The sequence below is a fragment of the Corvus cornix genome, chromosome 2 (genome assembly GCF_000738735.6).
Source record: "Corvus cornix cornix isolate S_Up_H32 chromosome 2, ASM73873v5, whole genome shotgun sequence".
Taxonomy (NCBI): Eukaryota; Metazoa; Chordata; class Aves; order Passeriformes; family Corvidae; genus Corvus; species Corvus cornix.
Window position 1 is genome coordinate 18,680,093 of NC_046333.1, and position 16,601 is coordinate 18,696,693.

Below are 16,601 nucleotides of genomic sequence, written 5' to 3' on the forward strand. Positions count from 1 at the left end.
GGGCCTCACTTCGGGGAGCGCCCGAGCTCCCCGCGGCCCCGTTGCCCCGCGCTCTCGCTATCCCTCTCCATCTCCATCTCCCTCTTTCTCGCCGGGGCCAGCCCCGCCCCAGCGAGCCCCGGGCAGGTGCGCCTGGAGGCGCAGCGGGTACCACCCCCCTCCCCGCCATCTCGCCCCCTCGGGGCGGCTGCGGCGCGGGGCTCGCCCTCCCCTTCTGCCCTCCCCTCGCTGCGGGCCGCGCCGGTGGGCTTGGCTTGGCTTGCGGCTGCAGCGCGGGGCTCGGCGTGAGTCACCCAGCCCGCGGCACGGGGAGCCGAGCGCGCAGGCACACGGGGGAGGCGGCGGGGGCGGGCGGCGAGCGGCGGGGGCGGCAGCACCGGCTCCCCGCCCGCCCACTCGCACATGCTGCCGAGCCGCAGTCAGCTGGAGCGCCGCTTCCTCCACAGCCGCCGCGGATGACCTCCTCGCCCGCCCGCAGCCGCTGAGGACTCCCGGCGTCCCCGCCAGGGCAGGGGATGGTAGATCGGCCTCCCGCAGCCCCGTCCAGCCCAGCCCGCCGCACCGCAACCTCGGCCGCCGCCGCCCGCCGGAGCCGCCGCCCCAGAGGAGCCGCAAAATGAACCCCCAGTGCGCCCGCTGTGGCAAAGTGGTCTATCCCACTGAGAAAGTCAACTGCCTGGACAAGGTGCTGGGGCGCGGGCGGGCGGGGACGGCGCCTCCCGGGCGTGCCCGTCCCGCTCCCCGCGGCTCCGGCGGGGCGGGCAGGGGAGGGCCGGGCCGAGCCGCGGGGCATCGGGGCGAGCCGGCAGGTGGCAAATGCAGCGTCTCAAGGGCCGCCGCGGCGCCGGCATCCGCGCTGTCAGCGCCAGCGGGGGCAGCCGCCGTGTCACCGCGCTGGCGCGGGGCGAGCGGGGCCGCAGCGGCCGGGGCGCCCTGCGGTGCCCGCTCGGGAACGACGGTGCCCGGGGCCGGCAGCGGGTCCCCGCGGCTCCCCCGGCTCCCCGAGGGATGAAGTTGTAGGCGGCCCCTTCCCGGCTGTAGTTGTCGGTGCCTCCCCGAGCTGGGGCGGCTTCGGCTGCTCCTGGCACCATGGCCGCCTCGGCGGGGACGGGGGCCGGGGCAGCGTCAGCCCCGTCCCGCGGGGGTGTCCCCGGTGGTTCGGCTTGTAGCCCAGCGCGGTCGCTCCGTAAATAACAACAGCGAGGTTGTGACAGATGCGCCAAATTACCGTCCCCGGAAAGGCAAGGCGAGGCGGTAGAAGCCACCGGAGGAAAATGCCGTATTATGTGCTAAATTTAGTGTCTGTGCGGCGTACCAAAAAGCCAGCCGTCACATTAGTTGGTGATTGCATTCGCGTAGTATTGCATTCTTAGCAAGCGGCGTAGTTTTTTTTTTTTTTTTTAATACGAGGAAAACGTCAAACTCCTGCTTTAGTTATCTTTAAAATTATCATGGCAAGGTGAGCATGCAGGGGTCTTAGCATTCACCTTAGCACAGAATTTACGCGTCTGAGAGTGTTTCAGAAGCACCTTTGGTTTCATGAGAAAGTAATTATTTTTTATTTAGTTAAGAGACCTATAATGTGTGGCCAAAATATTGACAAGTAATTGTGTTTTTACGTTTGCCATTCCCTAACACAGCTTTCAAAACATCAGTACCGTAAGTAATTCTACTTTACATTTATTTACAGTACTGGCATAAAGGATGTTTCCACTGTGAAGTTTGCAAAATGGCTCTGAACATGAATAACTACAAAGGATATGAAAAGAAACCTTATTGCAATGCGTAAGTATTGTAAATGTCAAGTCTTGCAGAAATGCACATGAAAAGAAAACCTGGCTGTGGATATTGTCAAATAGGTATTGTCGTGCTGTAAAAACTTAATCTAGAGAGAGTAGTGCAGTCTAGAGCAGTTCAGTATCTTTTCAGATGGGGTATTCTACTTGTAGTGGTGTGATAGAAGAGGAAAAGATTTGATTATGATGTGTTTCGGCATTGTTTTCATATCAGATCTGAGGATACAGGTCTTTTCCTCCCAGAAAGTGTTGGATCTAATGCTGACTCCTGCTACATTCATTATTGGCATGCTGGATTACAGTTGTCCATTATGCAGCTCTCTATTCAGGGTTATGGACCTGATCAGCATTTTGTAATAAGAAAACAAAGTGCTTCTCGGTTGTGTAGTTTACCAGTGACAGTATTCTGTTAGAAATCATGACAGCCTGTTTTTAAAACTGTTAGTTTTTCACATATCTCAGATTTCTAAGTTATTTATAAAAGCCTTTCTTCTACTGCTTCATACTATTTTGCTATTCTCTTAGATTTTGATTAAGAAAATGGATTAATTTTGGTTTGATTATACTCTAGTATACTCATGTAGCATTCAGCTTTTAGATTTTGTTGTGTGGATTTTGAAGAGTGCTTTGGTATTTGGGTTTTAAATACTGCAGAAGAGCATTTGATATATGCAGAAAAAAGTTGCTTATTTTTCTTTGTACTATGCTTCTAAAATTTGCTAATTGCATTTCAGTGTGTTTTAATCTTTAGAAACCATTATAATATGCTTTTTTAGAAGGACAGCTCTTAAGATTTTGGAATCAAATGTGATCTTATATGTTACTTGTATATTGTTATTATTTTCACCCTTATCTACTTAAAACATGTTTTAAGAGACAGTCTTGAAGCTATAGGCATGTTTTAATTTTTCTTCAGAAATACTCTCCTATACTCATCTTAAAATATTTGTTTGATGTTGAGATAGACAGTCTATGGCTGGCCATAACAGAAAAGTTCAACAGCATATAGTAATTTCTTTCAGGCTAAAATTGAATCCAGTCAGTGTCTGAAATACAAGTTTTGTTACAAATCTGCTGTTCTGCTGAAACTTGAAACACCTGTTTCAGTGTGCACAGTTGTACTTAGATTGCTTTAGGAGCATATGGAGTTACATATGTAAGTTCCTAGCTTTCCTCAAAGTGCTCCACACAGTGTACGAGAGTGACATTAGACCTCTTGTAACAAAGTGTGGTCTGTTGCCAGTGTCACGTGCTGTAGAGAGCTGTGTAGGAAGGGAAGGGTCCTGCTCCAACAGGTGGTATGCTGTAAGCTCAGACTAACCTCGAGTATTGGCCCTGAATGGGACTCTGCATGTTGTACTATTTGAGCTGAAGTACAGGCTTCCATCCTTTACAGTAATTAAAACTCTCATAGGTGCCTTTTACCTATATTTTTGTGGGTAAATTTCAGTGATGATACTTTGGTTGCTTGATCTTTCTCATGTAATCAGATACTTATACTTAATAAGATTGTCTGTTTATAAAATCTCCTCCATGCTAATACTTGGGGGTTTCCAAGCTGTGCATATTTAGCTTCTGTTGCAGAATTTTTCATACATGCAGTTATGGCTTGTGGTGTGTCCTTCTGTTGATGGATGAGGGGGAGTAAAGATGACGGATGGATCTGTTATGTACCATTCAGGTGCTATTCTTTCTGGCAGTTGCTTTAATGAGCTTTGTGAGAGTGAGCCTTGAAAAAATAATCTCTACCTTTGAAATGTCTCTCAAACCTGGTGTATGAAATGGGAAGCAGCTATGTAAAACCATTAAAGAATTGAGGTTTTTTTTCCATTAAAGAAGAGACTAAATGTAATATGTAATATCAAGAATGTGCATTTTATTCTTAACTTTTAGTAAACTAAAGTTTGGTGGGTTTTTATGCCCCACTTTTTTCAAAGAGAAACCTTAATCTTGTAATGTAAATAATTTCAAGTGTTCTGTGAAACCATGAAGGGAAGACTAAGGTGTGCTTTGTGGTTTCAACAAACTTCAGTATTCTTCAAAGGACCGCTAAGATGTTTTTGCAAAACTGTGTTTTGAAAATAAATTTGCTTTAAATTTTGACAGAGAATTCTTGCACCTCAAAGGTTACTAATTTGCAAGGCAGACACCATTACAGTATTTCAAATTATGATGTGTCTTATTCTGTTTTCATTAGTAAGAAGCAAATCCATTTTTATGTTAAATGCTGCTTGATCAAAAAATCTGTGAAGAAAAAAATGTAAATTTACTCATGCAAACACCTACAAACACTTGACAAAGAGCAATTACTGCTAAACTGTTGATTGAGGCCATCCATTTTTAAGAGTGCAATTTCTACATAAAAGTGAAGAAGTATGTACTAATTTGAATGGGAGAGGAATACCATGAAGTTGTTCAACGGGTTTGGAAGCCATAGTTAATTTTTCATAAGAACGAGTTGGAAAGCATGTATCTTTAATAATATCTGTATGTGCTTTGATAATTCACAGGTCAGATAAGTTTATTGAATATATTTTGACCTTCGGTCTTAAAATAGTCCACTCTTTCGTTTCTTCAGGGGCTGAAATGAATGAATTTTGTTGCTTTACTGGTAAAGATGAGAAATTATTTAATTGTAAAACATAATTGTTTTTCTGTTAACATAACAAAAAGATGCTCATCTGTGATTGTTCAAACTATATTTTTGGTGGAGAAGAGTCAGGTCAGACATATTAACAGGAATTAGCAAACCAAGAAGGAATATATTGCGAAGTACTTTAATTCTGTGACTATTAGAAAAGGGCAGAAATATTTGTAAATGCAGGATCCTGCTTTTTTTAAAGGCTAGTTTTTTGTTGAACATCTTGCCACATGTCCATCTAAATGATTGTATACCTTCCTTGTGATAAAGAGACAACGATACCAAAAGCAATGACTGGGCTACTGACATAGCTTTTGTAAGCTGTAGATCTATGTAAGATTTTACAACAAGGTTAAAGGGAAAACTTTGTCTCCATGTGTACGTGTACGGTATGGCTTTGAAAAGAGGCATCTTTGTATCACAGAGTTTCCACAGTCTGTCTCCTTTAAACCTTCCAGTTCTCTTACTCGTAGAGAAAAGTGTGTACAACTTTGTTCTCTCCCACCTCTGGTTTTTTATTATTTACATAATTTGTCAACTGTTTGAGTCAGGATACTTACTTCCGGTTGTTTGTGTAGTGCTTATATTACCGTGCTTTTATCTCAGCTGGGACCTCTGAGTAGTAAAGTGGTATAATAACTGACAGTATTGTGTTTCTCACTTTACTTGCATTCACATGTGATCTGAAAGGCCTCATACGCAACATCTTGTGGCTTGTAGATGCACAGCATGTGGACACTGCTGGGTTTGCCTTAAGGACTTTAGTCTTGCCTTTTATTTGCAGTCTGATTTAGATTTGCCATGTTGCTGGATTGCTACCTGATTTGTGAAATTATGTTGATGAAATGAAGGGCTCAGACTTGTAGTCCAATTTTGCAGTTCAGCCAGGTGCTATGCATTGCCTGAATCAGGTAAATGAGCCATTCTTTGTTTCTCTGAATGTGTGTAAAAGTAGTAAAAAAAGGTTAAGACAATTAAAATGTGATTTATCAAATCACAGTGGCTTAATGCAGATCTGAACCCCTATTCCACCTTAATATCTGCAGATAGAGATTATTAAGTACTTGTTTAACATATACGGAAATGTCAAGAAGAAAAGTTGATATTATTGTAATATTGCAAACTCAGAGCTGACCCTTTCCAGCTGCAAATAACCAAGATGATGCAAGGAAAGGAGTGGCATATTGGCAACTAACCATTTGTGTTCTCAAGCTTGTTAAGTGATTGAATCATGTAGGATGATTATATGGTAACTTATTCTTACACATGTTCATATAAATTCTTCTTTTGACAGATACACTAGACGAAAGCACAAGTCTATTTTTATGCAAAATGTGGAAGCTGAAATGCATATTTTTGGAATATGCTCTCTGCATTAGCTTTACCTGCTGATGCAAACAGACTTCCTGCATGTGTGAACACATCCAACAGAGATGCACTTCTTAATTTCTGCAAACCTAGTAGCTTCAGGTTCTGTAGATGTGATAGACCCTCTTGCCAAAACAACCTCACTATTGCAATAAATTCTTCTGAAATACTTAGTATCTAAAATTTTGCTACTTGCCTGCACACAGGGTAGTTTCATTCAAGTTTTTATTTATGACAGCCACCATATGGAATGATTACATAACTTAAATTTTAAATCTACTGTCATCAGTCTTAGTGTGGATTATTGACGTGAAGAAAAACTCATCCTCACTTTATTTATTTTTTTTCTAGATTTAATTTCTTGGTAACTTGTGCCAGTAGGAAATAGATGTGCAAATACATTTGAAATATTGTGATGTTAGCTTCAATGTGCAAGTGCATTCAAACCCTACATTTTAGGATACTCTAGGGGAGGGATAAAAAATGTGAAAGTAATTTTATATCAGCTTGGATAAGAACATGGTACAAATTTCTGGAGAGTCAGATGGTCTGGAAAGTGGAAGCAGTTGCTTTTAATCACTGGATGAATGTGGCCATTAAGTGGAATCCATTGTCTTGAAAGGCAAACTTATGTATAGAAGTTTGCTTTTAGCTGTGAAACATGAGTGTTTTTTCTTTTTTTTAGCAGTCAGAACATTTTGAGATGGTGACTAGGAGTGTGATGGTGCTATTCTTACTAAAAATAGCTAGCATTATCTTAGTTTTCAGTATTGATTTCAGCAGGTGGTTATTTCTCAATTTAAATATGTCAGGAAGAAAGAAAATTATGTAAGAAGCAGTGAAAATAATTCTGAAAATTGATGGGGTGACTTCTAAGAGTTGCAGTAAAGAGAGTGCACAGAATAAACAGGCTTTTAAAATTCTTCATCTTCAACTGGAAAAGGAACAATCCAGGACTCCCTTGCAAACCTTCCTAGAAAGCAGGGATCTGCACTTTATCACTTTATTAGCTTTGTGTATTGAAGGCTTTCCTGCTAAATGTAATATTAAATAGGTAATGGAAATAATAGAATAACTAGAAAGATAGCTGGTAAGGGTCTCAACTTGGAGCCAGTTATCCACACCTATATCTTTAAAGTCCATTACTTGCTCAGCATTGCATGAGTATGAACTCCAGTATTTGGAAACATTTATCTCTCCTCAGCAATCTTTTCTTTAAACAAAACAGCTCTAACTCTATCCTCATCCTCATGAATTGTATTTTATGATAATTCTTGTTTCTCTACCTTCAATTATTTCCAAAGTGTATATATCTCATTTCAGTGCCCAGTGGAACATTACCAGAGCTGGTAGAACAACAAGAGTACTCATACATAATTTTTCTCCTAAATCCCAGTACAGTCTTTGCCTTTTATTTTTTCTGTTGTAAAATCCAAACTATTGTTAATTCTTATTTGGATTCTTGTGGGCTATGTTTTTATGCAGAATTGCAGCCTCAGCAGTTGTTATTATCCATTATCTGAGTAGTTAATTGTTCTTGGCTAAGCACAGAATCTTCCACTCGGTTGTCATTGAACTAAATCTCCCTTTTTTCCCCAGGCTGCTTCTCCAATTTGTCAAGTTCATTTTATATTCTAATTTTGTTCTCTAATGTGCTTACAGCCCCCTCCTATCAACCTGTCAACCCACCCACCAGAAAGCCTGTAAGCACACTGCAAATTTAATAAGTATAATCTTCATTTCATCACCCAGGTTGCTACCTGAAGGCCTGAAGGGGTGTTGGGAGCAGTATGTACCACTGTGGTGTGATGCAGCCTTCCCTTCTGTAGTGAGCAGTGACGAGTAAGAGAAGTAGTTTGTCTTCTCTACCTATTCATGGAGCGCTAGATCAAGCATTGAGTTCCATGTGAGAAAAAGTAAAATTGTGAAACAGTGTAATTGTGGGTATTTATGCGGACTCTGCTTAAATATAAGGGACAACTATAGTAAGAGGAAACATACATTCCTGCTGCTTGGTTCTGTGTTTCCTTATCTGGTTAATTCAGTATTCAGTCCAAATTACTATTGGTGGTATCCAATAATGTAAAGTAAAGCTGAGCCTATTTGCTAGAACAATTGAAGGAGCTTCTTAGGCAAAATATATTTGAGTGTCTGAAAGGTGTTTGATGCATATCTTTAAACTGTTCCAAGAAGGCACATAAGAACACTTTGTCAGAGCTGCTGAATAACATGCATGAGGCAGATGGTGGTTAGTTGCAAAGGAATTACTAAAGAATAATCATCACTGACACTCAGATCTTGGGAAGAGTTGGGCTGTTTTTTATTGCTGTGACTGTGTCTGATTAATGGGATACAAACTCATTTCTTGGGTTCTGTTTCGACATGTTTAATTTGCCATGTCCTGATTTCATGTTTGGTCAAGATCTGCATATAATAAATGCATGGTGGGTGTGCAGGGAGAGGACTCTGTGAGTTCCATCAGGTCCCTTGATTTTCATCCTGACAGGCTGGGGAGAACACCATGGTGTCCTACAGCTTAGTGCAGCCAACCTGCTTCCCTGCTGGTCCAAGTGTAGCAGAAAAACTACCCCAAGGGAGATGAGTTGTTACCTTTTTCTCTCAGAGGAGGTAAATTCTCAGATTTCATTGAGGCAGTTCTGTCATGTCTAGTTCCTGATGTGAGTACAGGGTCTGTGTTTGGAATTCATGTTTTAATATTTTACCTGTAGATAAAATATTGTTGTTGCCCCTGTTGTTGCTCCAAAGGGACAATTACAGTTTAGTATTACTTAGGGTGTTGCTGGGACAAGTAAATAGAAAATATGCAAACGAATATCATACATTTAATTTTATTTGATTGAAGACTCCACTAAACATAGACATCTTTGCTGTTTGGAATCCTGACCTGTTGCCAGTTGATGTCTTGGCTCAGGTAAATGTGTGTTTTTAATACATATAATCATTGGTCATTGTGGACAGCAGTTAATTCTTCCAAGGAAGAACACATACATATCCTCAGCACCTTTGGTCATAGAATATACTAAACATATATTCTCAGGGGACTGTGATTACTGAGACAGTTTCAGTAAGGGGGATTTTCTTTGCTTGCTAGTATTTTAGCCACTCATGATGCTTAAGATAATTCAATTTTCTTACTGTTGCTTTCTGTACTCAGTCCTAAAGATTGATGAAGTTTATTTCATTATATTTACTAAAATATTAAGGCAACAGAACAAGAACCATAGATGAAATTTATGAAATTTTGTGATTCCACACATAGTTTGAGCTTTGGAAACAGTTGTAGCAAGCCTTGAAGTCTTGGTGTGGTTTGATAACAGCTTTGTGATTTAACTGTTTCAGGTTTTAAATGTTCTAAACCATAGAAATTCCCATCATGTCTGCCAAAGAACTTAAGAAAAGTATTTTCACCTGGCAGAATTGGAAGTTCTGTGCAGCTCTGCTAATGTTGCTGTTAGTAGCAAATAAACCTGCTGTCCTGAAATGCTCTCTATACTTTATAAAGCTTGAAGAAAAATAAGTGTATGCTGCAATATTTCATACAATTTTGAATTTTTTAGAGTTGGTGATGCCAATTGAGAAGGACAACATTGTGTCAGTCAGCTCAGTGACAAGAAGCATGTTTTGCTGTTTACGTACAACATCAGTGAAAGATTACTGTAATTATCCAGACAACACACAATCTTGTCTGAGTGGTCAATTACTTTTATTTTAATATTTTTGAATATTGTGGTGTGCTTATAGAAACTTGCTAAATTTAGTGATTGTAGAAGTTACACTGAGAGCAGTGTTTGGCTGTGTGATGTTAAAGTTCCTTGAAAAGGAGACAGTAGGCAGGACTCACAAGGGAAAAGTTTGCCCTAAGAAGAGGTGGGCGAAGTATTTGTTGAATAACTGGTCTGTCTCAAAATAAATGACACTAGCCAGTTCATACTGTGTTATGTCACCTCACATTGCAGCTTTTTGAAAAACAAAAACCCTGCAGTTGATTCTACTTGACTTGCGGATCAATTAATTTCTTCTCTCTCTGCCTCCCTCTGTCTTCTGATGTTGGAGTAGATGTTACATCAGAGTTAGCCAAGCTGTTTTCCCTTGCTTTCTCTTCACTTTGCCTCTGTAATTTTCATTTGTACTAGGGGGAAAGTCTGGATGATAAGTAGTGCAGAATTCTTAGTCTCTGATATTTCTTCCTCCCCATCTCTCCTGTTTTCCTTCTCCAAAAACTCCTGTTCTTGGTTCTGCTGCAGTTGTGTAGTGGTAGCTGATCCCATCACATCTTAGTTTGAAGAAGGCACAAACATGTGCCATCAGTGTCACACTTGAGAGAAGACTACAGCAGCTTAGTTTTAAAAATGAAAAACTAATTGTAATTTGGCCAGTTGTCATTTAAGCATAGGCTTTTCTGGGAAGTGCATAGTTACTCTTTAAAGAGGATTTCTAAAAATGTAGAACTATATGGATACTGGACCTATTTCCTTCCTTGCTTCACAGTTTCAAAAATTCACACTATGTTTTTTCCCCTCTAAGGAGAACAAATGTGTGGAGGTAGTCCATCATGTTCATCTTCTCTAAATGGCAGCATTTTTCACACAGGTGTATTGGTGTAATGCCAATTTCACAGATTTAAAAATAAAATTGTGCTGCATTTTAATTCAGTTATACCTCAGGTATTTTTTTTTTAACTTGGCAAACTAAGTGGTAATAGCTGTTTTTGTTTTGTTCCAGTTTTACTCTGGAAGAATTCAATACTTGTAATGCAATTCCTTTTGACATGAGAAAACTGTAAATAGAAATACTTAGGGAAGAAATTAAAAGAAAAAAGATGCTGATTTCAGACTTAATTAAAATGCAAGCGGCTAAGTTTGTGGAGGGGAAAAGTGGCAAGAGGAAATAAATTGACTAAATAAAAAAGCATGGACTATTTCTGCTGAACAGTGTAGAGTGGCATACATTCAGCACAGCAGGGTGTTATGTTGCATAGTATTGGTTGTGTGTATCTGCAAATGCAAGAGGGAGGACATTTCTGACTGGATTTGCTCAGTCATACAAAAAGAAAAGGGAACAGTATGAGGCTTTTTAGCAGTAGAAGTGCTCAATAAGTTGCTGATCAGGACATGATTAACACTGTTAGAACTGGCAGCACGCTTGGTGTGTTGCTGCTGTAAGGGAGGTGCCAGTATGTGTTTTAAAGAACCTGCCTGGAAATATATATTTTGAAAAGCAAAGCTTCTTAGAGGGCTTGGAGTTATAATTATGCTGTAACACAGGAAGGTCTGAGAGTTATATCTTGAAACAGTTGGTAGGAATTTGTCAGGCTACCAGAAAACAGAGATGAAGCTTGTTGTAACAGTTATTAGCATTACTTTTTCATTACTGGTCATTAGCACAAAATTGTTAGGAGTAATGGAGAAAGGTAAAACCAGTCTGGAAGAAAAAATGTATCAGAATATATGTATTTAGAAGAATAATATTATCTGAAATATGACACCTCTAGTAAGTTTCCCAGAATTTCTCATTTAATGGTGATGATGTCTGCTTAAACAAGGGGAAGAGTATGCATGTAGAGAAAGCAAGGCTAGATAGGAAAGAAATAATATATAAAAATGTTAGTTGAACTTTTGAGTTTAGCAATGGCAAACTATTTGAGACAGTTAGAAGGTTGCACTTTTGGGTCTTCGATTAGGAATGGGCTGCTATCATCATGAATCAGGTCATGAGCTTTTGAATTATTTTGATCTGAAGATCAAAATGGAGATTAAACAGACATTTCCAGATACCTCATACTTCATACTGCTTTATTGCTTCTATTGTAGTTGTGTCAGAAATGTTGGAAATCCATATTAACAAGAATGGAAGGATGAAAAGGAAGACCAAGTAGATGAGCTTGGATTGAGTTAATAGTCAGTATACTCTATGCTGTGCTTCACCACACAGTCAGGTTTCAGTCCTTGCAGAATATTTGCTCAGTCTGAATTCCTTTAATTCTATCTTTATTTTAATGATAATGAATATTCAGAATGGGAGACACTGTTATATGAAATGTGACTCTGTTTAATGCTACTTCAGGTACTGAAGACTTCATCCTGCTTTGAGGAACATGCAGTGAAGTGATTGTTATGAAGTTAGGAATTCATCAGAAAGATCATGACAATTGGAAAATGCCCCCTGAAAAATATTTCTGTACACTGAGCTAGGCTACCAAATAGTGCCCCTAGAAAGATGAAAATCTTGAGGGGAAACTATGAAGTATAGTGAGAGTCATGTGAAAATGAAAATAGCGCGTGATTAGTTTTTTTGATAGTCTAATTCAAGCAAAGGTAAATTGTAAGCATTCTTTTTTTTCCCATTGAGATGAAGATGGATATTCTGAGCAGTCATAATTTAGATTGGTGCTGTTAACATTTTACATTTATCTATTATGAGCAACTTAGCATAGCCAAAGATTTATCTTTGGAATTTGTCTTGAAATGTAAGAGATCATTTGGTTCTATAGGCTACCAAGCTGCTTCAGTACTACCTATGGATATTTTTGTAAAACTTGAAAAACTTAGCCCTATTTATAAATAATTGTTTTCTCCACTAATGACTTTAGGAAGTTTGGAAAGATGTTCTAAAGTCTGAATACAAGCTGGTCAAGCTGTGTATTTTTTCCTGTGTTAAAGACCTTTCAGGATAACTCTTGTCTTTGTGGAGCTGAGACTCAAAAGAGCAGCATTCAATTTCTTATACTGATTAAATGCTTAACTTTCATGACCATGCTACTGCTCTATTTCAAGCCTCATTTGGGTCAGCAGCAGGAGTCTCTCTTACTGCCCAAAAGGCAATGACAGATTATGTCTCTTATGCAGAGTAATACTGTGTATACAATATATTAACAAAAGAAAAATTTAAGCTTTTTAGGCTGGGTATGGATGAGAAGGAGATTGTAATGTGCTTTTAGAAGTTGAAGGAAACAGGGTAAAAATGGATTATATATCTCTAATTACTTATTTCACCCTGAGGAAAATGGCAGCTCCCCATTTTTCATAGCCTTCTCCATCCTGTCACTTCTGTTCTGAAGAGACATAGGCTCTGAAAGAATTAGTTTGATGAGCAAACAGGCCCTTTCGTTTTCTTCTGCCATTTTTCTTTGTGCATTGACAAAGCCACCTGGCTGCTTGGAGTCAGATCTCTCCAGCAGGTTTCTCATCTCCACTGCAGGCCTCACGTGTGTGAGTAATTCAGCATCTGATGTGCTCTGACCACTGCCCCTGGTGGGGGGCAGGTGTGTCTCCCTTGTTGGGTATTCTGTGTAAACTCTTAAGGGTCTCTTTGATGTGTATCTTCAGAAAGGCTGCTACTAAGGCAGTACTTCACAACTGGGATAACAGATAACTAATACATACAGTTAATAGTAACCATAACAGTTCATAGCAAAGAAATTGGAACTGGACCTTCAAGAACAGATTTGTAACAGATCTTTAAAGCTGATCGTCTAGTAGATGAATGTTTCACAGTAATAATTATTACTAATTAATTTTATGCCTGTTAGATTTTTTTCCCAATGGAACAATTTCTTACAGGGAGATGTTTTGCATGAATTTGCCAGATTCAACAATTTTTTTCCCCCTGTAAGAATCTCTATTTTATCTGTGTTGGTTTTATAGTTGCAGAATGCTTTCAGGGACAAAGAATTTAGTTTTGTCCGTTAAGCTTATTTTGCTTACATATATTTTGCCAAAACAACTATTATGTAATTAATACAGACAATATTTCAATGTTTTCATATATTAGTTTTATTATATTTGTATTTTACCTTTGGCGTTATGATGAAAATTTACAAATAAGAACCTATGGAAGTGGAAACAGATAAAATACATTATTTTCAAGAGCATGGAGTTGTAATATAGCTGGGGTTCTCCCCTGTAGCTTGTGAAGAATAGTCATTTTAGAGAGAAAATGTTCTTTTTGGAGAAATGTTTGATCACAATTCTTCTCAAAAAAACCAAGTTGTTTCTCAATCACACATAATATTAAAAATGGTGTGCATATTCATGCAACTGGATGTGAGAAACTCTGCTGCTTCCTGAGGTGTGGGAGAAAGATAAAAAGAAGCTTGTAGTAGTGATGGCCCTGTGGAGCACTTTAACACACAGAGTTTATAGTTGTTGTAGTCTCCATTTTTATTTTTCTTCTTCTTAGGCATGTGTTTTTAAAATTTTATTAGGGCTTTATTGATAAATGAGTTGTTTCTTTTTTATATAGACTTGAATTAATATTGTGGGTTCTGCCCCCATTAATTGAATATATCAAGCAGTGTGTTAGAAAGACTGTCCACAACAAGTATGTTGACTATTGCTCAGAAAAGCAGTCATGAGTCATCCAAACAATCCCAAGACTGTTAAAATGCTTTAAAAAGTCTTTTAATATAGATCTGACTTATTTTGGATTTAGTTCCCTACCTTTCATGATTTGTGTTTCCTATATGATTGTTCCAGAAGGATTTGTCTCAAGCTCTGAAACTGATAGTGTATCTGCCAAAGTTTTTAGTCTTGCTATGAAGTTGCAAAATCAAACTTAGTCTTGTGAACCAAGTGACATTTGGAACTTGATGTCTTCTGTACTCACATGTATGATGAATATATTGCTAGAATGGAGACCTTAAACAAAGTAATTTAAAATTTAAGAAACCTGTTTTTTTTTTCTGTGAATGATGCTTCTTTTGCTATGTTTTTGAGAGAAACCTTTAAGAAAAGAGGAACTCTCGTATTTGCACACTTGGTTTTTATTACCTGAGAGATTAATTTAAAGTTTTATTAAGTTACCAGGAATAGCTATATCTCTTATATACAACAACAACAAAGGATACTGCTTTGACTAGTTTCTTGATAGTTTTAGTGTAGACTATTACAGTTAGGACTACTTTAGATTTGTGTCCTTGGTGCTTTGTTGTTATTTCACAGTAACATGACCAGTAATGTCTTTGTACATATTCCTATGCAACATAATTGCATAGCAACTGTGAAAGTTAAGGTTAAAATGATTCCTTTATTTTTCCTCACAACTGCCTACTTTCACATGAACCAATTTTTAAAAATTCTGGATTTGAAAAAGTACAACTGTAAATGCAAAGCAAAAATTAATTGTTGTTTTCCCATCTTTATTGTATATGATTTGAAGTGTGCTTATTCTGGAAAGAACTATATTGGTCATTTCAGTATATATATTGCTTGCAATTTTTATTTTGGGCAGTTCAGGTCAATGAGACAATTTAACAGTAACAGATTTTTTTCTGTCCCAATGTAACTTGTGAGAATACTTATGTGTTAATTTTTAGAAGTTCTTTTTCTAGAGAAAAATAAGGTCAAAGAAGTAATCTGGCATTTTTCTTAAAGAAGTTAACACCACTGGAAGCCTTCATGGCACCACTTTCTTATCTGCTATAAAGCAGCTATACGAAAAAATCATCTGTTTTGGTCACAGTAAATTAAGTAGTAAATGGGCAAGAGCTGGGAAAGCTTCAACATTTAGAGCTCTACAAATAGTCAAACACCTATCAATTTCCCCAAAGAAGTGATGGGATTATTTTTGAATAGGGGAAGCTTAATCACATCTTTTAGCATGTGGAAGATGCTGGACATGAAACCATTGGGTAATGTTAGAAACATACATCTGAGCTGAAAAGATTTTTCCATATGCTGCAATCTTCATGAAGGCTGTACTAAGCAGAGCTTTGTAAACAATTCTGTTGATGCATAGGAATTGATCTCAGCTGTGTTAGCCTTGCAATAGAGATGGGTGAAAAGCAGAAAATACTTGTAGTTCCCCAAGAAAGTCACACCTTAAAGTAGGAAGGCGCTGAACACTCAAAAGGAAAAGATCCTGCAGAATCAGAACATCATTTCTACTGTCATTTTAAAGTGACTTGAAGAGTATATCATCCATTATATAATTTGCTTGTGGTATGCCTGTTATTGTTGTAGTTGAATACTTTTTTACCCAGGGGATGTTAGTTATATAAAGTTGATGGGCCTGTGTATTGTAAAACAGTACGTCTCTGATGCAGGGCTGGAATTCGTCATGTCCTGGAACACAGTTTTGAGGACTGACCAGTAAAAGTAAAGACAAGTAACTAAAAGAGCCTTGCCATGAGTGTAGACTATTGAAGGAAGTTTGAAAGAATTAAATACTCAAATAGACCTTGTAAACAGTAGTATGGTGGTGGTGTTTTTGTCAGACACTGCATTGAAGTGGGTGTTTTAAAAGTTAGACGTGCTTTTTAGATGTGGTTGCAACTAGTCATCTTAGAACTGTTGCTTGTATCTCCGAAGCTGCTCTCATCACTGGGAAACAGAAGTGTACATGATGTCTCTGAAAAGTAATTGAAAAAAGTAGTTGAAGTAGGTCACTAACTACTCTATGTTCTCTTTTCTCAATGGGAGGAATTAAGAAATACAGCCATTTGTACTTTTTTGAATGTTCAATTTGTCACCCTTTTCCCAGCTAGAGAGATGTGCTCAATGGAATATCTTGTGGTTTGATTTCGTTTGCGCTGTAAGCAGAGCAGCCTTTATTGACCTTACAAGGAGATGCACACATTAGTAGAGTGGATTATGTAGTTAATTTATATTTTGACTGACATAAAATATTAAGACTCATAACCATTTCTCTAGGACAAGTAATATGTAAAGCAATGGGGAGAGAAGTATTTACTGCATGGTACCACTGGCACAGAGCAGTGGTGTATTAAAGTGCACTCTTGGTGAAAGATGAATGGGGAGGTAGAGAAATGTGCCATT

The 16,601-nt window shown here is 38.8% G+C and overlaps 1 protein-coding gene across 2 annotated transcripts in view; it reads left to right on the forward strand.

The window, feature by feature from the left end:
* The first annotated feature begins 333 nt into the window (after positions 1–333).
* Positions 334–16,601, forward strand: part of NEBL (nebulette) — a 256,082-nt gene continuing 239,814 nt past the window's right edge. Inside the window, exons 1-2 of one of the 2 annotated variants that reach the window (XM_039548361.1) lie at positions 334–685; positions 1,691–1,785. In XM_039548361.1, the coding sequence (XP_039404295.1) occupies positions 617–685; positions 1,691–1,785 (164 nt within the window). In that variant the 5' untranslated portion in view covers positions 334–616. The remainder of the gene's footprint in view (positions 686–1,690; positions 1,786–16,601) is intronic. The other variant, XM_039548360.1, reaches the window with a different exon arrangement.